The 23064-nt window shown below is 55.3% G+C and overlaps 1 protein-coding gene across 1 annotated transcript; it reads right to left on the bottom strand.

Moving 5' to 3' along the window:
* Window positions 1-472: 472 nt before the first annotated feature.
* On the bottom strand, window positions 473-11188 carry ASAH1 (N-acylsphingosine amidohydrolase 1). The gene is made up of 14 exons (XM_029076942.2): window positions 11027-11188; window positions 5056-5102; window positions 4387-4477; window positions 3639-3725; window positions 3376-3454; window positions 3166-3240; window positions 2864-2909; window positions 2588-2732; window positions 2072-2126; window positions 1879-1960; window positions 1447-1578; window positions 1217-1340; window positions 1019-1075; window positions 473-822 (listed from the first exon to the last, which is right to left on the bottom strand). The coding sequence occupies exons 1-14, from the start codon at window positions 11102-11104 to the stop codon at window positions 733-735; spliced, it is 1188 nt and encodes a 395-aa protein (XP_028932775.1). The 5' UTR covers window positions 11105-11188; the 3' UTR covers window positions 473-732.
* Between the last annotated feature and the right edge of the window lie 11876 nt (window positions 11189-23064).

The raw sequence follows: 23064 nt of genomic DNA on the forward strand, positions 1-23064 counted from the left end.
CCCATCTCTTAAGGGGGCTGGCCCCGCTCGGTGCCTGCAAGGTCACATGGCCAAAACCCCTCGGCGTACTGGAACAGTCCACCTGACAAGTTTGGTCTCGGGCTCAGAGCCTGGGTTCACCTCCCAAGCTCTGCTTGTCCCCTCAGCGATCCTCCGGGCACCCACCCACACTCTCCCCCGAAGTGACCCAGAACAGGCTCGCTGACGGTCAGGGACGGAGAAGGGAGAGTCAGGGGTGTCGGACGGTCCGCGCTGAGGCCCTGGGTAGGAACCTACCTCTGACCACGGAGGCGGGTGGCGGTGACCATCCTGGATAGAACGCGGCTTGGGGAGGGCAAGGCCCCACCCCTCCCAGTTTACCCAGCTGGGATCGCGCTGGGGCCCGTCGAACACCAAACGAGGAAGGAAGAACTGACAACCGAACCGTCCCTTCCCAGCTCCTGTGGTGCAGTGAAAATGCTGCCCTCCCCGGCTTGGTCTGGCACATTTTATTACTCAAACAGTGGTGGCTGAGAGGGGGGGAAAAAGCCAATCGGCTTCCAGCCCTTGCCCCCGGCTAGACCAGAGGGGGTGGGACCACCCATCCCATTATCCGCCGCCAGGCCGGCCAAGACCAGCCCGGCGGTGGAGAGTGCCAGTCTGCGGTGCTGGATCCCTGAGGGCAGAACGGGGCGGGGGTGACGGTGGCGCGGCCGCTCCAGGCAGCCGGGGGCGGGGGTCTGGCTCCGGCGGTCACCAGCCGATGCAGGGATCTGGGCAGTCCCGAAGGTAGGTCTCAAACTTCCCCCGGGAGAGGTCCATCAGCGTCGTGTACACGGTGAGCTGGAAAACCAGTACCAGGTCAGCCCCGGGGGGGGATGCGAGCGCCCACTGAGAGGGACAGAGCACAACGGTGCAGACCGGGGAGCAGGGGCCGGCAAGGTCACGGAAGGGAGTCGGGTGGGAAGCTGCCCGGGGCAGGCGGCGGCATCTCCCCGGTTGGGGACTGGGTCGCCCTCCCCGACCCCGGGGTCCGCACCTTGTTGAGGATGGGCTTGGTGGAGAGGACGTCGTACACGGAGGCGAATGAGATGCGCTAGACAAAGAACACGGACCCGCCCCAAGGGTCAGCCCCACAGTCCCGGCCCCGTTCTCCCCCCCCCCCCACCCGCTCCCCCCCGCAGGGCCAAGCTCTCCACCCAGGGCCCGGGAGGCCACGTGCCCCACCCACACTGACCCCCTGCGTGGTGCGGTTCAGGCAGGTCATGGCGGGCGTCCTGCGGTCATCCAGGAAGAACGGACGCTTCCAACGATCGTAGTTCGTCTGCACCACGTACCAACGGCCACGCAGGGCGTCCAGCCTGGGCCACGGAGCGTTATCTGTCGAGGGTGCCCCCCCCCCCCCCCCCCCGCCGACCCGGCCTCGCCCCGCCCTCCCAGCCCCCTCGGACCCCGCCCCCAACATACTCGTAAACGTCCACCGTGGCCTTGCGGTCGCGGGTGATGACGCAACCCTGGCCGGAGCGACTGCCCCCCAGGATGAAGTAGGCCGGGGCCAGGATGGGTGTCTTGGTCAGGACGTTCTTGGCTTCTTCATAGCTGCACCGGCCCAGGTGGTGGTGGGTGGGGTGGGGGGCGGGGAGGGGTAGCGGTCAGATAGGCCACATCCACCGAGGTGAGGGGTAGAGCCGGGGTCAGCTATGCCACCTCGAGGTGGTTGGGGGGGGGCGGGTGGCAGCTATGCTGCGCCCACCAAAGGTCCAGAGATGTTAGGTGGCTTGCTCAAAGCCACGCAGCACATTCGGGGCCGGAACTCCCACCCGCCGTCCGCCCTGGCCAGCGACCAGTCATCCCTCGGACGGACGGACAAGTGGGCGGACACGGGGTTGGGGGCCATACCTGGTGGCGTTCTCCAGCACCGCCCTCGTAATGAAGCCGATCCACATGCCATCCCTCCGGCCCAGCAGCCACTCGAGGATCCCTGGGCGGGGCGGGACACCCGCTAAAGCGCCTGGCCGCCGGACGGCACTAGGTGCCGGCCAAGCTCCTCCATCCCCGCTGCTCACCCTTCCCGCTCCCGGCCAGCACTCACCCATGTAGCCGCCATTTATGTTGAACCGTTCGTTCAGCGTGAGGGTGAGGGCCCCCTGGAACAGCAAGCCGGGGGCGGCGTCAGCCCGCCCGCCCCCCGGCCTACCGATCCACGGGGCGAGACGGTGCAGGTCACTGAAAACCCGGGGACTCCAAATATCTTTCTTGGGGACACCGCACGGGCAAACCTTCCCTACTCTCACCCTCCCTGGGGCTTCGCGGGCAGTCTCAGGTTTCCGGTCTCCTGCCTGCCCCGGGGCCCCGTCCCCCAACCCCTAGACGCCAGAGGGCCGGCAGGGGCCCGGTCAGCATCCAAAGGCCAGGGAGCCGGGGGAGGGCTAGTGCCAGCGAAGCCAAACCGCCACTGAGGGCCAGACGCACCCTCAGCTTCCCTGCCGGGCGGCCCCCGGCGGCCACCTGGCCAGGGACCAGGACGGGCACAGGGAGGTGGAGGTCGGGTACGGCAGAGCCCCCACCCTCGGCCCGTTCCCCCGGCCCCCATTCCAGCCCGGCTGACCGGCCGGATCCCGGTCAGCATGCCCACGTAGCCGGCGAAGGTGGAAGCCAGGAACACAGTCTCGTTGCCGCGCCGGAAGTCCAGGTTCACCGTCAGCGGCTTCAGCTGCTCCGTCACCACCCACGAGTGGTTGTTTACGTTCCACCTGCAGGAGGCAGATTGATGGAGTGCCGGGGGCGGAACCCGCCTCGGGCACCTGTGATGGCCCAGGAGTGTAGACGGTGCCAGGCCCCCACCCGGAACAAGTGGCCTTGGGGCCCGGGAGACTCCACTCACCCGAGGAAAATCCCAAAGTCCATGTTCCGGGCGTGGATCAGGTGCCCTAGAAGCAGTCGACGATAGCCACTCGAGGTCCCCGGGTACAGCTATTAGTGGTTTTGCTCGCCCCTGGCTCTGCCCGCCGACACACTCACAACCCGCCCCTCCTACTGAGCTGCCCAGCGCCACCCCTACTGCCCCACCAGGCCCCCCACCGCCCCCTCCACCCTCTCCCCGGTGTCCCCGGGTGTTCCGCCCAGCCACGTCCGGCCCCCCGCTGCCACGTCCATCCCTTCCCAGTGTCCCCCAGTGCCCCTCACCTGCTTGGTCCTCAGCGATCAGAGACGTGCAGATGGTGAAAAACTCGTAGAAAATGTTGAAGGAAATGATCTCTCCTGGGGAAACGGGCCGTTAAGTCCGGCGTCTTCTCCGGCCGGCGCCGAGCGGAGCCAACCGCGGCCAAGCGGGCAGACCGCCGGTCCCCCCCGCTCCCGAGCCCCCCCACTGCCCGAGCAGCCCGGGGTCCTCACCCAGCGGAATGCCCGTCACGTCCGCGATCCCCTTCATCTCCTCCTCAAACGGCCCAGGGAAGTGGCCAAGCATCCCGGGCTGCAATGGGACACTCATGCTGGCCCCCTACCCTGCGCAAACACACACACACACAGCCTCCTCCCTCAGCCACACACACACATCCTGGATGTGCCACACCACGCACACACACTGGTGTTCCCAGTGCTCACGCCGTTGCTCCCACATACACGCCGCCGCCCAAACACGCTCGCTGCCAACGTACCAATTTCTCATCCACCATCTTCATGACCCTTCCACTGGGGTTGAAAGCGTTCACCAGGTCCTTCAAGGACTGGACGATGCGTCTCATCTAGGGGAAAGGGTGGCTCATCGGCGGTGGGCGGGCAGCCCGGTGCCCGGGGACGTCCGGGGGTGCCAACCGTAGCCCGCGGACAGTGGGTTCCCTGGCTGAGAGCGTCCGGCCTCTCTGAGGGGGGCGAAGAGCCACGTGGGCTCCTTTGCTCCATTCTCTGACCCCTCCCCAAAGGCAGGACCCAAGTGGGAGTGGGCACAGAGGGATCCGGGACCCGGGAATGACAGATTTTCAGGGAAAAACTGGACACGGATCTGGGGGAGCTGGGGGGAGGAGGGGGCTATGTCGAAGGCAGGGGGGCTAACAGAGAGGTCAGGGAGAGAGGTCAATATCTGTTCCTGTAGAAGATGGGGCCAGGGAGAGGTTCGGGGGAGGCCTTTGGGGTGAAGGGGTGGGAGTCCAAGCTTGTGAAGGGGGGAACTAGGGGAAGGTCAGGGAGCAGGGACGTTACGAAAAATTTGGCTTGTCTGCTGGATGTCGGCTAGGCCGGGAGAGGTGGGGGTCACTTGGGCCGGGGGAGAGGAGGAGGTCAGCTGTCTGGAGAAGATAATGGTGATCAGCTGGGGGGGGGCGAGGGGTGGAGGTCAAGTGGGGGGGACGGGGGGGGGGGGGGGGAGGAGAGGAGGTAATCAACCGGGCTGGGGGCGCGCGTCCATACCGCGGGCCCTCGGTCGGCCACCACCTCGTGCCATCGCTTGTAGGGGGGGTAGTCGAGGTTGATGGTGTACCACGGCACGGTCCCCCGGAAGCTGAAAGAGGACAACTCGGTCACCACGGCTGCCTGCAGACAGAGGCCAGCCCACAGCCCGGCTAGTGCCACTTTTGCACCACAGTACCCTCTCCTCCTCCTCTGCCCTGCCCAGAGGGGCAGAAGTTGGGACTGCAAGGCTGGGGGCCTCAACGCCGGGCCAAGCAGCGGGCTCAGCACCAGACAGAGATCTGGGCGGAGTACCAGGCCGACCGCTGTCCTGAGCAGTAGCAGTAGAGAAGCAGCGTGGCTCCGTGGAAAGAGCACGGGCTTAGGAGCCAGAGGTCATGGGTTCTAATCCCGGTTCTGCCGCCTGTCAGCTGTGTGACTTGCAGCAAGTCACTTAAATTCTCGGTGCCTCAGTGACCTCATCTGTAAAATGGGGATGAAGACCGTGAGCCTCACGTGGGACAACTTGATTACCCTGCGTCTACTCCAGCGCTTAGAACGGTGCTCGGCGCTTAACAAATACCAACGTTATTATTATTAATTAGTATTTACTGGGTGTCCGCTGGGCGCAGCGCGCTGTATTAAGAGCTGGGCCGGATACCGGGCAAGCCCCCACCACCTCTTACTCACGTGGGCCCAGACGGGGGGTACGTTGAGTTCCGGCAGTTTTCGGTCCACTGGAAAGGACAGAACAGTGGTCTCAGACCCGTCCTTCCGGGCACCAGATCAGACCGTCTGCACGTGCCACCCGCCACCCCCCCATCCTCCCCCCGCCCCCCTTCCACCCAGTTCCCCTCTGGCCCGGACCCTGGACAGTGGTGGCGGGTAGTCTGTCCCGCCTGACTCAGTGGAATGTGTCTTGCCTTACGCAAGGGTCACGGGTTTGCGAGGGGTCAAGGTCCCGCCCGCCAAGAGGGGAGGGGGGAGCGACGGTGGAGGAAGGGAGGGAAACCAGAGAGGGAAACCAGGGAGGGGAGGCAGGAGAGGACAAGGAGAAGGCAGAAAGGGGTGGCAGGGGGCAGGAGGGGACAGGAGGCTCCAAGCAGGGACCCCGAACTGTCCGTCGGCTGATCAGGTCAGGAGGGTGACCGCCTTGGTCAGTCCCCCTCCCCCGCGGAGCCCAGAGCTACTTCCCCGCTAACCCATAAACTGCACTCTGGTCTGAGCCCCATCAGCCCCCTCCTCCCCAGGCAGCCCACAGCACCGGGGACCCAAGAGACCACCGTCTTTGCCCGCTGAATCGACCCACTCCATTTCTCACGGGGTATCCGGCAGAACGGGCCTGCCAACCCGCCCCTTAGGCCAGAAGCCTCCGGAGGGTGAGGTCCACGGTGCCCCACGTAGCATTCTGCCCCGTCCCCCACAGGACCCCACACAGTGGGGCCCAGCCCAGGGTCCGGGGCCGCCTCTTCGGCTAAGAGGGGGACGAGGAAAGGAGCACGGGCCTGGGGGTAGAAGTAGGCTGGGTTCAGATTTCCCAGAAAGGCCGCTTCGGCCTCACAAGGAGCTTAGAAAAATCCATGGAGCAGCAGCTGGGCTGGGGCACCGGAGGAGGGTCGGGAATAGAAAGGGGAAAGGCAGGGCTGTTGGACGGTCCGTGCTGGACCACGGGGAGAGTCAGGGTCGGAGAAAGGAGAGTCAGGGGCGTTGGATGGTCCGTGCTGGGTCAATGGGAAGGAGTCAGGGTCAGAGAGGGGAGAGAGTCAGGGGTGTTGGATGGTCGGGAAGGAGTCAGGATCGGAGAGGGGAGAGTCAGGGATGTTGGATGGTCGGGAAGGAGGTCAGGATCGGAGAGGGGAGAGTCAGGGGTGTTGGATGGTCTGGGCTGGGTCACTGGGAAGGAGTCAGGATCGGAGAAGGGAGAGTCAGGGGTGTTGGATGGTCCCTGCTGCGTCACTGGGAAGGAGTCAGGGTTGGAGAGGGGAAAGTCAGGGGTGTTGGACGGTCGGGAAGGAGTCAGGGGTGTTGAATGGTCCGTCCCGGGTCACTGGGAAGGAGTCAGGATTGGAGAGGGGAGAGTCTGGGGTTTTGGATGGTCCATGCTGGGTCACTGGGAAGGAGTCAGAGTTGGAGAGGGGAGAGTCAGGGGTGTTGAATGGCCAGTGCTGGGTCACTGGGAAGAGTCAGGGGTACTGGAGAGTCCACGCTGGGTCACTGGGGGACAGTCGGGGATGGAGAGGGGACAGAGAGAGTCGGGGGTAGTGGACAGCCTCCGCTGGGTCACTGGATGCCCCCTACACTCGAGAGTGGTGTGGGGAAGAGTGGCAGCGTGGCTCGGTGGCAAGAGCCCGGGCTTGCGAGTCAGAGGTCATGGGATCTAATCCCCACTCAGCTGCTTGTCAGCTGTGTGACCTTGGGCAAGTGACTTAACTTTCTCTGTGCCTCAGTGACCTCATCTGCAAAAGGGGGCTGAAGACTGTGGGCCCTATGTGGGACACCCCGATTCCCTCGTATTCCACCCCAGTGCTTAGACCGGTGCTTGGCACATAGTAAGCGCTTAAGAAACACCGACATTATTATTGAGCGGTAATGAAGACGGAACGGCAGAACCGAAAGGAGGAAGCAGCGTCCGGGCAGGGCCAAGGGGCATGAAAGCTACCTCCCCACCCCCCTTTCGCCCGTGGGCAGGACTGGGCCCCGACGATCATTCATACAGCGTGGCTCAGTGGCAAGAGCCCGGGCTTGGGAGTCAGAGGTCATGGATTCTAATCCCAACACCGCTTGCCAGCCGTGTGACTTTGGGCCAGTCACTTAACTTCTCTGTGCCTCAGTTCCCTCATCTGTCAAATGGGGATTAAAACCGTGAGCCCCACGGGGGACAGCCTGATGACCTTGTATCCGCCCCCAGCGATTAGAACAGTGTTTGCCACCTAGGAAGCACTTAACAAACACCACCATTATTATTATTATTCAATGGTATTTATTGAGCGCTCACTATGTGCAGAGCACCGGAACAAGCGCTTGGAATCCCCCTTTCCATCTGCTCCCCCACTCCTCATTCATTCAATAGTATTTACTGAGCGCTTACTATGTGCATAGCACTGGACTAAGTGCTTGGAATATACAATTGGGCAACAGATCCAATGACAGGCTTACCCTCCCCACCCCACCCTCTGTTCCTTCCCCTCCCCTCAGCCCTGTGCTCATTTGTCTATATTCTTTATTACCCTATTTATTTTGCTAATGAGGTGTACATCCTCTTCATTCTATTTATTGCTATTAAGTTGTCTTGTTTTTGTCTGTCTCCCCGGATTAGACTGTGAGCCCGTCAATGGGCAGGGATGGTCTCTTTCTGTTGCTGAATTGTCCATTCCAAGCGCTTAGTACAGTGCTCTGCACATAGCGCTCAATAAATACGATTGAATGAATTTATCTTGATGATGATGATTTGCTTTGCTGTCTCCCCCCCGTTAGAGCGTAAGCCCGTCACTGGGCAGGGATGGTCTCTATCTGGTGCCCAACTGTCCATTCCAAGCGCTTAGTCCAGTGCTCTGCACATAGTCAGCGCTTAATAAATACTACTGAATGAATTGTATATGTTTTTATTACCTTATTTATTTTGTTAATGAGGTGTACATCCCCTTCATTCTATTTATTGCTACTCTTTTTGTCCGTCTCCCCCGATTAGATCGTGAGCCCGTCGTTGGTCAGGGATGGTCTCTCTCTGTTGCCCAATTGTCCGTTCCAAGCGCTTAGTCCAGTGCTCTGCACATAGTAAGCGCTCAATAAATACAGCGTGGCTCAGTGGAAAGAGCCCCGGCTTGGGAGTCAGAGGTCATGGGTTCGAATCCCTACTCCACCACTTGTCAGCTGTGTGACTGTGGGCGAGTCACTTCACTTCTCTGGGCCTCAGTGATCTCATTTGTAAAATGGGGATGAAGACTGTGAACCCCACGGGGGACAACCTGATGACCCTGTCTCTCCCCCAGCGCTTAGAACAGTGCTCTGCACATAGTAAGCGCTTAACAAACACCAACATTATTATTATTACTGAATGAATGAATGCCGTCTGTCTCCCCCGATTAGACTGTGAGCCCGTTGTTGGGCAGGGATGGGCTCTATCTGGTGGCCAATTGTCCATTCCAAGCGCTTAGTTCAGTGCTTCGCACCCAGCAAGCGCTCAATAAATTCATTCATTCAGTAGTATTTATTGAGCGCTATGTGCAGAGCACTGTACTAAGCGCTTGGAATGTGTAAATCGGTAACAGATAAGAGACAGTCCCTGCCCTTTGACAGGTTCACAGTCTAATGGGGGGAGACGGACAGACAAGAGAAGCAGCGTGGCTCAGTGGAAAGAGCCTGGGCTTTGGAGTCAGAGGTCATGGGTTTGAATCCCGGCTTTGCCACTTGTCAGCTGTGTGACTGTGGGCAAGTCACTTCACTTCTCTGGGCCTCAGTTCCCTCATCTGTAAAATGGGGATTAAGACTGTGAGCCCCACGTGGGACAACCTGATTCCCCAGCGCTTAGAATAATAATAATAATAATGTTGGTATTTGTTAAGCGCTTACTATGTGCAGAGCATTATTCTAAGCGCTGGGGGAGACACAAGGGAATCCGGTTGCCCCACATGGGGCTCACAGTCTTAATCCCCATTTTACAGATGAGGTCACTAAGGCCCAGAAAAGTGAAGTCTCAGTGGAAAGAGCACGGGCTTTGGAGTCAGAGGTCATGAGTTCGAATCCCAGCTCTGCCACTTGTCAGCTGTGTGACTGTGGGCGAGTCACTTCACTTCTCTGTGCCTCAGTTACCTCATCTGTAAAATGGGGATGAAGACTGTGAGCCCCACGTGGTACATCCTGATTCCCCTGTGTCTACCCCAGCGCTTAGAACAGTGCTCGGCACATAGTAGGCGCTTAACAAATACCAACATTACATTAAGTGACTTGCCCACAGTCACACAGCTGACAAGTGACAGAGCGGGGATTCAAACCCATGACCTCTGACTCCCAAGCCCGGTCTCTTTCCATTAACAAATACCAACATTATTAAGAACAATAGCAATAAATAGAATCAAGGGGAAGAACATCTGATTAAAACAATAGCTAATAAACAGAATCAAGAGGAAGAACATCTCATTAAAACAATAGCTAATAAATAGAATCAAGGCGATGAACATCGAATTAAAACAATAGCTAATAAACAGAATCAAGGAGATGAACATCTGATTAAAACAATAGCTAATAAATAGAATCAAGGGGATGACCACTGATTAAAACAATAGCTAATAAACAGAATCAAGGGGATGCCCATCTCATTGACAAAATAAATAGGGTGATGAAGATCTACTGTTACGGGCTCTCGTTATATCCCGGCTAGACTACTGTGTCAGCCTTCTCTCTGACCTCCCTTCCTCCTCTCTCGCTCCACTCCGGTCTATTCTTCACTCCGCTGCCCGGCTCATCTTCCTGCAGAAACGATCTGGGCATGTCACTCCCCTTCTTAAACAACTCCAGTGGTTGCCTATCGACCTCCGCTCCAAACAAAAACTCCTCACTCTAGGCTTCGAGGCTCTCCATCACCTTGCCCCTTCCTACCTCTCCTCCCTTCTCTCTTTCTACCGCCCACCCCGCACACTCCGCTCCTCCGCCGCCCACCTCCTCACCGTCCCTCGATCTTGCCTATCCCGCCGTCGACCCCTGGGCCACGTCCTCCCGCGGTCCCGGAATGCCCTCCCGCCTCACCTCCGCCAAACTGATTCCCTCCCCCTCTTCAAAACCCTACTTAAAACTCACCTCCTCCGAGAGGCCTTCCCTGACTGAGCTCCCCTTCTCCCTCTACCCGCCCCCCCCTTCACCTCTCCGCAGCTTAACCCTCTTTTCCCCCCATCTCCCTCTGCTCCTCCCCCTCTCCCTTCCCATCCCCTCGGCACTGTACTCGTCCGCTCAACTGTATAGATTTTCATCACCCTATTTATTTTGTTAATGAAATGTACATCGCCTCGATTCTATTTAGCTGCCATCGGCTTTTACGAGATGTTCTTCCCCTTGACTCTATTTATTGCCATTGTTCTTGTCCGTCCGTCTCCCCCGATTAGACTGTAAGCCCGTCAAAGGTCAGGGACTGTCTCTATCTGTTGCCGACTTGTTCATCCCAAGCGCTTAGTCCAGTGCTCTGCACATAGTAAGCACTCAATAAATACTATTGAATGAATGAAGATCTATACAGTTGAGAATCGGAGTGGCTCAGTGGAAAGAACCTGGGCTTTGGAGTCAGAGGTCATGGGTTCAAATCCCGGCTCTGCCACTTGTCAGCTGTGTGACTGTGGGCAAGTCACTTCACTTCTCTGTGCCTCAGTCACCTCATCTGTAAAATGGGGATGAAGACTGGGAGCCCCACGTGGGACCACCTGATTCCCCTGTGTCTACCCCAGCGCTTAGAATAGTGCTCGGCACATAGTAAGCGCTTAACAAATACCAACATTATTATTATTATAATAAATAGGGGTGAATGAATGAATGAAGGTGGGGCCAGGGCGGGGCAGCCCGTCCAGCCTGGACCCTCGGGGGCGGCTTGCGCGCGCGCTCCCGCCGCGTGCGTGCGCGCCCCCGCCCTCTTCTCCCTCTCGCCCCCCCCCCCCCGGCCGCGCGTGCGCAGACCCACCGGCGGCGCTTGCTGGCCCAGGGTGCGCGCGACGGCGGCGGCCAGGGCGACGAGGACGAAGGCAGCCGGGCCGCGCATCTTCCCGCCCGCGCGCCCGCGACGACGAGGAGCAGCAGCAGGGGCCGCGAGGCGAGCAGCGCTGCTCTGCCGCAGCCGCGCGCCCGACCCGCCCCCCGTCGCGAGACCCACCCCGGACCGCACCAAGTGCGCCGCCCGCCGGGGGGGGGGGACGGGGAGGGAGGACCGCCGGCCCCGCCGGGCGCCGAGCCCCGACGCCTCCCGGGGAAGACGCCACCGCCTAGATCCCGCCTCCAACCGGGGCTTTCGCCCTCCTCGGCCCCGGCCCGACCCGCCGGCAGGGGCGTCAGCGGGATCATCCCCCCCCCCTCCCCGGCGATGGTTGCGCCCGTCGTCGTCGGGGCCGCGCCCCCCCTCCAGCGCGGCTCGTCCTCGCCCCCTGCAGGACGCAGGAATAACGACTCTAGGAATCTCTGGAGCGCTTAGTGGGTGCCAGCTGGGTGCAGAGCGGTGAAGCCGTGGTATTGATTGAGTGCTTAATGGGGTGCAAAGCACTGCGCTAAGCTTTTGGGAGAGTGCACTGGAAGAGAGTTGGAAGACAGATTCCCTGCCCGTGCATTCATTTATTGAATGCTTACTGGGTGCAAAACACTGCGCTAAGCTTTTGGGAGAGTGCAGTATTAACAGAGTTGGAAGGCGTGTTTCCTGCCCGTGCATTCATTTATTGAATGCTTTCTGGGTGCAAAACACTGCGCTAAGTTTTTGGGAGAGTGCACTGTAAGAGAGTTGGAAGACGTGTTCTCTGCCCGTGCATTCATTTATTGAATGCTTACTGGGCGCAAAACACTGCGCTAAGCTTTTGGGAGAGTGCACTATTAACAGAGTTGGAAGACAGGTTCCCTGCCCGTGCATTCATTTATTTAATGCTTACTGGGCGCAAAACACTGCGCTAAGCTTTTGGGAGAGTGCACTATTAATAGAGTTGGAAGACAGGTTCCCTGCCCGTGCATTCATTTATTGAATGCTTACTGGGCGCAAAACACTGCACTAAGCTTTTGGGAGAGTGCACCGTAAGAGAGTTGGAAGACAGGTTCCCTGCCCGTGCATTCATTCGTTCAGTCGTCTGTGGAGCGCTTCCTGGGTGCGAGTGCTTACTGGGTGCAAAACACTGTGCTAAGCTTTTGGGAGAGTGCACTGTTAACAGAGTTGGAAGACGTGTTTCCTGTCCGTGCATTCATTTATTGAATACTTGCTGGGCGCAAAGCACTGTGCTAAGCTTTTGGGAGGGTGCACTATTAAGTGAGTTGGAAGACATGTTCCCTGCCCGTGCATTCATTCGTTCAATCGTCTATGGAGCGCTTCCTGTGTGCGAATGCTTACAGGGTGCAAAACACTGTGCTAAGTTTTTGGGAGGGTACACTATTAATAGAGTTGGAAGACGTGTTTCCTGTCCGTGTATTCATTTATTGAATAATAATAATGGTATTTGTTAAGCGCTTACTACATGCAGAGCACTGTTCTAAGCGCTGGGGTAGATAGAGGGGAATACTTACTGGGTGCAAAACACTGCGCTAAGCTTTTGGGAGGGTGCATTATAAGAAAATTGGAAGACATGTTCCCTGTCGGTGCATTCATTTATCGAATGCTTACTGGATGCAAAGCACTGTGCTAAGCTTTTGGGAGAGTGTGCTATTAACAGAGTTGGAAGATGTGTTCCCTGCCCATGCATTCATTTATTGAATGCTTACTGGGTGCAAAGCACTGTGCTAAGCTTTTGGGAGAGTGCACTATTAACAGAGTTGGAAGACGTGTTCCCTGCCCATGCATTCATTTATTGAATGATTACTGGGTGCAAAACACTGTGCTAAGCTTTTGGGAGAGTGCACTATAAGAGAGTTGGAAGACGTGTTCTCTGCCCATTCAGTGTAGAAGCAGCGTGGCATAATGGAAAGAGCACGGTCTTAGGAGTCAGAGGTCATGGGTTCTAATTCTGGCCATCTGTCAGCTGTGTGACTCTGGGCAAGTCACTTGAGTTCTCTGTGCCTCCGTGACCTCATCTGTAAAATGGGGATTAAGACTGTGAGCCTCACGTGGGACAACCTGATTACACTGTATCCACCCCAGCGCTTGGAAGAGTGCTCAGCACATAATAAGTGCTTAACCAATACCAAAATTATTATTATTATTCATACAGTCGTATATGGAGCGCTTACCAGGTGCAAAACACTGTACTAAGCATTTGGGAGAGTGCAATATAACAGAGTTGGAAGACATGAGTCCTACCCATTCATTCTTCTGGTCATGTCACCCCCTCCTCCAAAACCTCCAGTGGTTGCCTATCAACCTTTGCATGAAGCAAAACTCCTCACTCTTGGCTTCAAAGCTTGTCCATCGCCCTACCCCCTCCTACCTCACCTCCCTTCTCTTCTCCTCCATCCCAGCCCACAAGTTCCGCTCCTCTGCCACCGCTCACCCCCTCACCGGGCCTCCTTCTCGTCCGTCCCGCCGTCGACCCCTGGCCCACGTCCTACCACTGCCCTGTAATGCCCTCCCTCCTCAATCCGCCGAACAATCACATTTCCCCCCTTCAAAGCCCTACTGAGAGCTCACCTCCTCCAGGAAGCCTTCCCAGACTAAGCCCCCCTTTTCCTCTGCTCCTCCTCCCTTCCCCATTGCCCCCGACTCCCTCCCTCTGCTCAACCCCCATCCCTGTCCCATAGCACGTGTGTATATAATAATAGTGATGATGGTATTTATTAAGTGTTCACTTTGTGCCAAGCACTGTTCTAAGCACTGAAGTAGATACAAGGGAATCAGGTTGTCCCACGTGGAGCTCACAGTCTTAATCCCCATTTTACAGATGAGGTGACTGAGGCACAGAGAAGTTAAGTGACTTGCCCAAGGTCACAAAATAGACAAGTGGTGGACCTAGGATTAGAATCCACATCCTCTGACTCCCAAACCTGTGCTTTTATTTAATGGTATTTATTGAGCAATTACTGTGTGCAGAGCACTGTACTCAGCGCTTGAGAGAGTCCAATATGACAACAAACAGGTACATTCCCGGCCCACAAAGAGCTTCCAATCTAGAGGGGGGAGACAGAGAGTAATAGAAATAAGGAAATGACAGATATTCATTCATTCAATCGTATTAAGCGCTTACTGTGTGCAAAGCACTGTATTATGGGCTTGAGAGAGCCCAATATAACAATAAACAGACACATTCCCTGCCTGCGATGATCTGACGGTCTTGAGAGGGAGGTGGACATTAATATAAATAAATGATAAAAATATTAGAGACATGTACATAAGTGTAGGGGGCTGGGAGCGGGGATGAATAAAGGGAGCGAGCCAGGGTGAGGCAGAAGGGAGCGGGAGATGAGGAAAGGAGGGCTTAATCTGGGAAGGCCTCTTGGAGGAGACGGGCCTTCGACAAGCCTTTAAAAGCAGGTAGAGTCATTGTCTGTGGGATTTGAGAAGGGTATCCCTCCCGCGGGCCGCTTTCCAGGGGCGAAGCCGTGGCTGGAGTTTCACTCCTCGCCCTTGTCTCCCCCGCCCTCGGCACAGGTGCTCATTAGTCGTGAAATGGACCAGCGGCCTGGCACCCCTCCTTCGTCTAATCATCTTTATTGACCTCCTACTTGGGACCACAGGACCGCCTTGGGCGCCTACCGTATGCAGAACGCTCTACTTGCTGCCAACTGGGTGCAGAGCAATCAATTCATGGTATTTATTGAGTGCTTACTGTGTGCAAAACACTCTACTAAGGGAGAGTGCACTATAACAGTTGGAAGACATGTTCCCCGCCCGTTCGTTCATTCATTCAATCGTATTTGGAGCGTTTACTGTGTGCAAAACACTGCACTAAGCGCTTGGGAGAACATAGTATAACAGCAAAGAGATACATTCCTGCCCACTACAAGCTCACCGTCTAGAAGAGGAGGCGGTAAAATAAATTATGCCTATGTAGCTAAGTGCTGAGGGTGACGGTCAAGTGGTAACAGTGCGAGGCCATGCAGAAGCGAGAGGGAGTCGGGGAAATGGAGGGTTAGAGGAGGAGATGTGATCTTTAGGAGGATTTTGAAAGTGGGGAAAGTGGTGGTCTGTCAGCTGTGGAGAAGGAGGGAGAGCTCCCCTCCTCCGGGAGACCTTCCCAGACTGAGCCCTCCCTTTCCCTCTGCCCCTCCTCCCCTCTCCTTTCCCCCTCCTCCCTCCCTCTGCTCTACCCCCTTCCCCTCCCCACAGCACTTGTGTATATTTGTATATATTATATATTACTCTATTTTATTAATGATGTGTATATATCTGTGATTTTACTTACCTTGATGGGATTGATGCCTGACTAATAATGTTGATATTTGTTAAGCGCTATGTGCAGAGCACTGTTCTAAGCGCTGGGGGAGATACAGGGTAATCAGGTTGTCCCATGTGAGGCTCACAGTCTTCATCCCCATTTTACATATGAGGGAACTGAGGCACAGAGCAGTGAAGTGACTTGCCTGCAGTTACACAGCTGACAAGTGGCAGAGCTGGAATTCGAACCCATGACCTCTGACTCCCAAGCCCGGGCTCTTGCCACTGAGCCACGCTGCTTCCCATGCACTACTTGTTTTGTTGTCTGTCTCCCCCTTTTAGACTGTGAGCCCGTTGTTGGGCAGGGACTGTCTCTGTTGCCGAATTGTCCATTCCAAGCGCTTAGTACGGTGCTCTGCACAGAGTAAGCGCTCAATAAATACGATCGAATGAATGAATGAATGAGTACCAGCCAGAAGGAGGATATGGGCGAGGGGTCAGTGGTGAGGAAGATGAGATCACGGTACAATGAGTATGTGGGTGCGGAGTTGTTTACTGGATGCCTACAGTGCACAGGATACCCTAAGGGGCACCTAGAGTTCAGTCAGTCAATAAATCAAATGTATTGAGCCCTTAATCTGTGCAGAACGCTACAATAAACATTTTGGAGACTTTGGTAGAATTCGTAGACATTTCTGTCCTCGTGGAAGTCGGAACTTAAAAACACGTACGGGAATAAACAGAGAGCTGCTGCTCACCCCATCTATAATTTCTTTTAATGTCTGTCTCCCCCACTAGTCCAAAAACTCCTTGAAGGTAGGGATCATGTCTCTCAAAAGTATCCTACTTTCCCAAATGCTTGCTCTGGTGGTCTGCACTCAGGAAGTGCGCAAGAAATACCAGTGATGGATTGATTGGGTGGTGAGGGGATGGAGCAGCGTGGCTTAACGGAAAGAGCCCGGGCTTAGGAGTCAAAAGTTGTGGGTTCTAATCCCGTCCCTGCCCCTTGTCAGCTGTGTGACTTTGGGCAAGTCACTTCACTTCTCTGTGCCTCAGTGACCTCAATTGCAAAATGGGGATGAAGACTGGGAGCCCCACGTGGGTCAACCTGATTACCTTGTATCTACCCCAGCGCTTAGAACAGTGCTTGGCACATAGTAAGTGCTTAACAAATACCATAATTATTATTATTATGGAGGTAGTATTAGCACCCAAGTATATTCTAATAATAATAATGATGGCATCTGTTAAGCGCTTACTGTGTGCCAAGCACTGTTCTAAGCGCTGGAGGTAACATGGATGTTCTGAAGGATCATTTAGGGGAAAATGATGTGGAGGTGAGAGATTAATCAGGGCAACCCTCCTGGAGGAGATGGGATTTCAGAAGGGCCTTAGGTGATCCAGAGAACAGTGATCTGCCAGATGTGGAAGAGAAGGAGCTCCAGGCAGGAGGGAGAGCGGAACAAGGGTTGATGGTGAGAGAGATGAGAATAAGGCAGAGCGAGAAGATTGCTGTTTTATCATCATAGTGTTGGTATTTGTTAAGTGCTGACTATGTGCAGAGAACTGTTCTACGCGCTGGGGTAGATACAGGGTCATCAGCTTGTCCCACGTGAAGCCCACAGTTAATCCCCATTTTATAGATGAAGGAACTGAGGCCCAGAGAAGTTAAGTGACTTGCCCACAGTCACACAGCTGACATGTGGCAGAGCCGGGATTCAAACCCATGACCTCTGACTCCCAAGCCCGGGCTCTTTCCATCGAGCCACACTGCTTCCAAGAACCTAGTACCCTGCCCTGCTCACAGTAAACACTCAATGAATACGACTGATTGATGGACTGATTGTTTGATAGAGGAGTGAAGTGTGTTGCTTGGTTGTAGTGGGAGCAAGGATAAATAACAATAATAATAATAATTATAATGATGATGGTATTTGTTAAGTGCTTACTAGGTGCCAAGCACTGTTCTAAGCACTGGAATGGATACGAGATTATCAGGTTGTCCCACATGGAGCTCACAGGCTTAATCCCCATTTTATGGATGAGGTAACCGAGGCACAGAGAAGTTAATAATAATAATGTTGGTATTTGTTAAGCGCTTACTATGTGCAGAGCACCGTTCTAAGCGCTGGGGTAGACACAGGGGAATCAGTTGTCCCACGTGGGGTTCACAGTCTTAATCCCCATTCTACAGATGAGGTAACTGAGGCACAGAGAAGTGAAGTGACTTGCCCACAGTCACACAGCTGACAAGTGACAGAGCCGGGATTCGAACCCATGATCTCTGACTCCAAAGTCCGTGCTCTTTCCATTGAGCCACGTTGTGACTTGCCCAAGGTCACACAGCCGACAAGTGGCAGAAATGGGATTAGAACCCATGACTTCTGACTCCCAAGTCAGGGCTCTTTCCACTAAGTCACGCTGCTGCTGGCTTAAATGGGGGGAGAGAGTCGATTGAGCACCTTAAAGTCGATGGTGAGGAGTTTCTGTTTGAGGCGGCGATGGAAGGGCAGCCCTGGGAGGTTTTTGAGGAGTGGGGAGATGAACGCAGAATGTGTCTCATAAAATGATCTGGGCAGGAGGGTGTGGGTGCGGACTGTGTGCAGAGCGAGGTGCTCTGCTGGGGGCTGAGCGCTGGGGGCTGGGCTCTGGACACTGAGAGGGCTTTGGTTTGTTTGCGGGGGAGCCCCAGGGGCCTTGGTTTTCACTGTGGGCAGGGAATGTACTGTTACATTGTTGTGTCGTACTCTCCCAAGCGCTTAGTACAGTGCTCTGCACATAGTCAGTGTTCAATAAATTCGATTGATTGAATGGTTCGTTTGGCAGATGAAGGTTGAACATAGGTATACTAGCTCAGCAGGCCTGGGCTCGCCAGCCCCCCAAACCCTCGGAGATCTGGGGAAGGCTGGGAGGAGCCCTGCCCCCAGCCTCTCAGGTCCCTCTGATTCCTTCCCCTGCCGGCAATATTTCAAAATGGCTTTGACACTCTTAAGTGCCCGATGTTACGCATTTTATGCACTTCCTTCCCCTGTGAAGAAGCGAAGTCAGTTTCAGGTTTGCACAGGGCAAGTTGGGCACTCTTGCCACAGTTTACAGATGAGGAACAGAGGCTCAGAGAAACTGAACAATTTTCCTCATATTCATTCATTCATTCATCCAGTCGTATTAATTGAGCACTGACAGTAAGCAGAGCACTGTATTAAGTGCTTGGGAAAGTGCAATGCAACAATAAGCAGTCACATTCCCTGCCCACAACAAGCTTAAAGTCTAGAGGGCACAGGAGGCCAAAGCAGGAGAGCTGGGCCTTGAGCCCGGAGAATAATGAGGGTAAGAAGAATAATAATAATAATAATGACTGAGAGATTTGTAAAGCACATATTGTGTTGCCAGCATTGTAGTAGGTACTGGGGTTTATCAGGTTGAAAACAGTCCCTGTCCCACGGGGCTCACAGGCTAAGTAGGATGGGGAGCAGATATTAAATCCCCATTTTACAGAGGAAGAAACTGAGACCCAGAGAAGTTAAATGATCTGCCCATGATTTGCCTCATGCAGCAGGCAAATGGAGGAGGCAGGATTAGAACTCAGGTCCTCTGAATCCCAGGCCCATACTCTGTCCACTAGGCCATGCCGCCTCCCTATCGGGTCAGTGAGTACTCTCTGAAGCACTGCACTAGGCGCTGGGGTAGAAACAAGATAGCGAGATCAGACACTGTCCCTCAGGGAGGGAGAGAGAGCAGGGAGATGAGGAATCGGAGGCTCAGGGAGGTTCGGTGACTTGCCCAAGGTCACACAGCAGGCCCGTGGTGGAGCCGGGACTTTCAGCCCCTGGTCTCGCTCCGCTAGGCCAGGCAGGAACTCTGACTCCCGGAATTGTGTCCACGCTTCTCCCCGTCCCGGCGGAGCCCGGTTGTCAGGGTGCAGCGCCTGTCCCTGGAAGCTTGGAGGACCACCCAGAATCGTCCACCAAATCGGGCACGTTTCCTGAGGACAGCCAGCTCTTCCCTCGGGGCTGGGAGCAGATGGAGCGGGGTGGGCGGGCACTGCTGCCTTCCCTGCCCACTGCGGGTGCAGGGCCTGCTGAGGCCAGTTCAATTCTGGCCCCTCTAGTCCTAGATCCAGCCGCCCACATACACACACGAGCACACGGCGCCAGAACAACAACAACAACAAGGTCACCACCTTGGTGGCAGAAACAAAAGAATCCATCAATCAATAGTATCTATTGAGCACCTTCTGTGTGCAAAGCACCGTACTAAGAGCCTGGGAGAACACACTGAAACAGGGTTAGGACACGATCCCTGCTTATAGGGTGCTTAGAGTCTAGAGGAGAGACATTGAAATAAATGCCAGCTAGGGGAATTGGCTGCGCAGGTGACCGCTCCTCCCACAGAAGCGGCTCCGCGGGGGGGTCCACGCTCGGAATCCAGAGCCCCAGGGGGCGGAGGTTGTTGGAGAGAGGGGACACGCTCGGGTCCAGGGTTGGGGTCGTGTTGGGGGCGAAGGAAGGGTAACGGCACGGCGCAAAGTTAAAGGGAAAGCCATCCCCAAGCTCTCCCATCAATCTGTCAGTCGGCCAATCCTATTTATTGAGTGCTTACTGTGCGCAGAGCACTGTACTAAGCAGTCTTAGCAGCGGGGACCAGCAAGCTCTGAGCACCCGCTGTGGGTGAGGCCTGCCCTGGGTGCCCACGAGGAGTTTACTCTCCAACAACATAAACTGGATTTCCTCTTGATCTCCCACAGTTGAAACCCACTGGATCTTTGGCCTCGCGAGACTCGGCCACACTAATAATAATAATGTTGGTATTTGTTAAGCGCTCACTATGTGCAGAGCACTGTTCTAAGCGCTGGGGTAGATACAGGGGAATCAGGTTGTCCCACGTGAGGCTCACAGTTAATCCCCATTTTACAGATGAGGTAACTGAGGCACAGAGAAGTTAAGTGACTTGCCGGGAGTCGAACCCATGACCTCTGACTCCGAAGCCCAGGCTCTTTCCACTGAGCCACGCTGCTTCCCCAGTGCTTCCACTAATGCAGAGGCAGCATGGGGTAGTGGATAGAACATGGGCCTAGGAGTCAGAAGGCCATGGGTTCTAATCCCGGCTCCTCTATGTGTCTGCTGTGCGACCTTAGGCAAGTCACTTCACTTCTCTGGGCCTCAGCTACTTCATCTGTAAAATGGTGTTTGAGATTGTGAGCCCCACGTGGGACACGGGACTGTGTCCAGCCTGATTTGCTTCTATCCACCCCAGTGCTTAGTACAGTGCCGGGCACATAGTAAGTGCTTAACAAATGCCATAATTATTATTAATGCTGGCTCTGCCACTTCCCTGCTGGGTGACCTCGGTCAGGGCGCAACTTCTCTGGGCCTTAGTTTCATTGTAAAATGGGGGTTCAATACCTGTTCTGCTTCCCACTTGGACTGGGAGTCAGGGTCTGTGTCCTAGCTGGTTATCTTGTATCTACCCCAGGGCTTAGTAAAGTGCCTGGCACATAGGGAAGCAGCGTGGCTCAGTGGAAAGAGCCTGGGCTTCGGAGTAAGAGGTCATGAGTTCGATGCCCGGCTCTGCCACTTGTCAGCTGTGTGACTGTGGGCAAGTCACTTCACTTCTATGTGCCTCAGTTACCTCATCTGTAAAATGGGGATTAACTGTGAGCCTCATGTGGGACAACCTGATTACCCTGTATCTACCCCAGCACTTAGAACAGTGCTCTGCGCATAGTAAGCGCTTAACAAATACCAACATTATTATTATTAGTATTAGTAAGCACTTAAATACCACAAGTGTGAGTCTCTCGAGGGACAGGATATGCACTCTATCCCAGTGTTTAGTACAGAGCTCTGCACACAATACGCACTCCATTCAATAGCATTTATTGTGCACTTACTGTGTGCAGAGCACTGTACTAAGCACTTGGAAACTGCAGTACGGCAATGAAGAGAGACATAAATACTGTTATTATTGTTATTATTAGCTGGCTTCCTCAGAGGCTCACACAGCTGTGTGAACCTGTTGCCCTAGGGTAGCTAGGTCACCCCTCCTCTGGTAGCCCCGGGTGGCCTCTGACCCCCTCGGAGCTGGTCCAGGACCGAAGACGGGTGGGTGGTCCCGCTACAGATTTTGCTGGGCGACAGCTCTTAACCCACTGACCTACTTAAAAGAAACCTGGGCTCGAGAATTTGATTTATCAATCACAGCAGTGAGAGAGGAGAGCTGAAGGCTGTTGTCATCATCAGCTCAGCTATCAGACTTACTACCTGAATAACCAGTTCATTAAACCAGAAAGGTGGCATCATTAACCGAAGTGTTTGCCGGCAGTTTACGTCCCTGGCACCGGAGTGGACTCAGCCAGATTTCAGGTCTCCCAGGCTGCTCCCCCAGGGCCTCAGCGGGGACCCCGAGTCCCCTAAATCCCCTCTCCCAGCTGCCCTTCCCCCGTCGCCTGGGAACACCAAACCCTCTGCTTGAATCCGGGGTGGCCCGGCCCAGGACCCAGTTGGGGGCAGTGGGTGACCACTCGATGCTACGGAGGAAGGCCTCCTGCCTCCCCTCACTTCCCCTGCCCCCCCGGTTTGATGTAGCTTTAGAACGAGGTCAAGGACGGCCAGTGGAGAGGAAACCCACCAGGAAGCGGAGTGACCTGGTGGAACGGGTATGGGCCCAGGGGGTAGAGTCAGAGGACCCAGATTCTAATCCCTGTTACACCATTTGCCTGCTGTGTGACTTTGGGCAGGTCATTTCATTTCTCTGGGCCTCAGTTTCCCCATCTGTAAAATGGGGTTTTGATACCTGTTCAATAGTATTTATTGAATGCTTACTACGTGCAGGGCATTGTATTAAGCACTTGGAATGTACAAGTTGGCAACAGAGACACCGACACCTAGACTACGAACCCCAGGTGGGACAGGGACTGGGTCCAGTTTGCTTATATGATGTATATATAGTTCAGTGCTTGGCACTTAGGATGCGCTTAGCAAACACCACCATTATTCTTACTAAGGAGCTTGCTGTGTGCGGAGCACTGTGCTGAGTGCTTGGGAGAGGACAGTCGTGTCAGGAGGCTCAGCCCCCGGGTGAGAGAAGTTAAACCCAAGGCGGATTGAAGTCAGTCGGGTCTGGGGGGTGGTGAGTGGTCCTCAGTTTCCAGAGGCAGGTAGGGCCGTATGGCGTCCTCCAATGACTTCCAAGCACTCTGCGGTCAGGAGTCCCCAAGGGCTGGACACAGCGGTTGGTGTGGGCCGGCTGTGTACCGTCACCTGGCAATTGTTGCTGGGAAAATTCTGAAGCAACCGTTTTGCCACTGGCTCCGGGAGCAGAAGATGGTGGGAAGAAACTCCTTCGGCTTTGGGAAGGGCAGTGGGGCACCCCCAACCTCACTTTTTTAACGGTACTCGTTAAGCACTTTCTGTATGACAAGCACCAATCTAAACGCTGGGGTAAGTAGAAACAAGTTTTATCAGGTGGGACGAAGCCCCTGTCCCACATGGGGCTCGCAGTCCAAGTAGGAGGGATAGGATTTAATCCCCATTTTACAGTTGAGGCCTGCAGGGAACACAACCATGCTAATTACAGGAGGAAAGTGGGAAGACACCCAGCGGCAATAGATCGTTGTTGTCATCCCCATCATCATTATGGTATTTACTAAGCGCTTCCTCGACCGTGTTAGCTGGGCCCCAGCATAACAGGGCGGGACACGGGCTTCCTGGTGCCCGGAATAATAATTT

Source organism: Ornithorhynchus anatinus, chromosome 12, assembly GCF_004115215.2.
Source record: "Ornithorhynchus anatinus isolate Pmale09 chromosome 12, mOrnAna1.pri.v4, whole genome shotgun sequence".
NCBI classification, from domain to species: Eukaryota; Metazoa; Chordata; class Mammalia; order Monotremata; family Ornithorhynchidae; genus Ornithorhynchus; species Ornithorhynchus anatinus.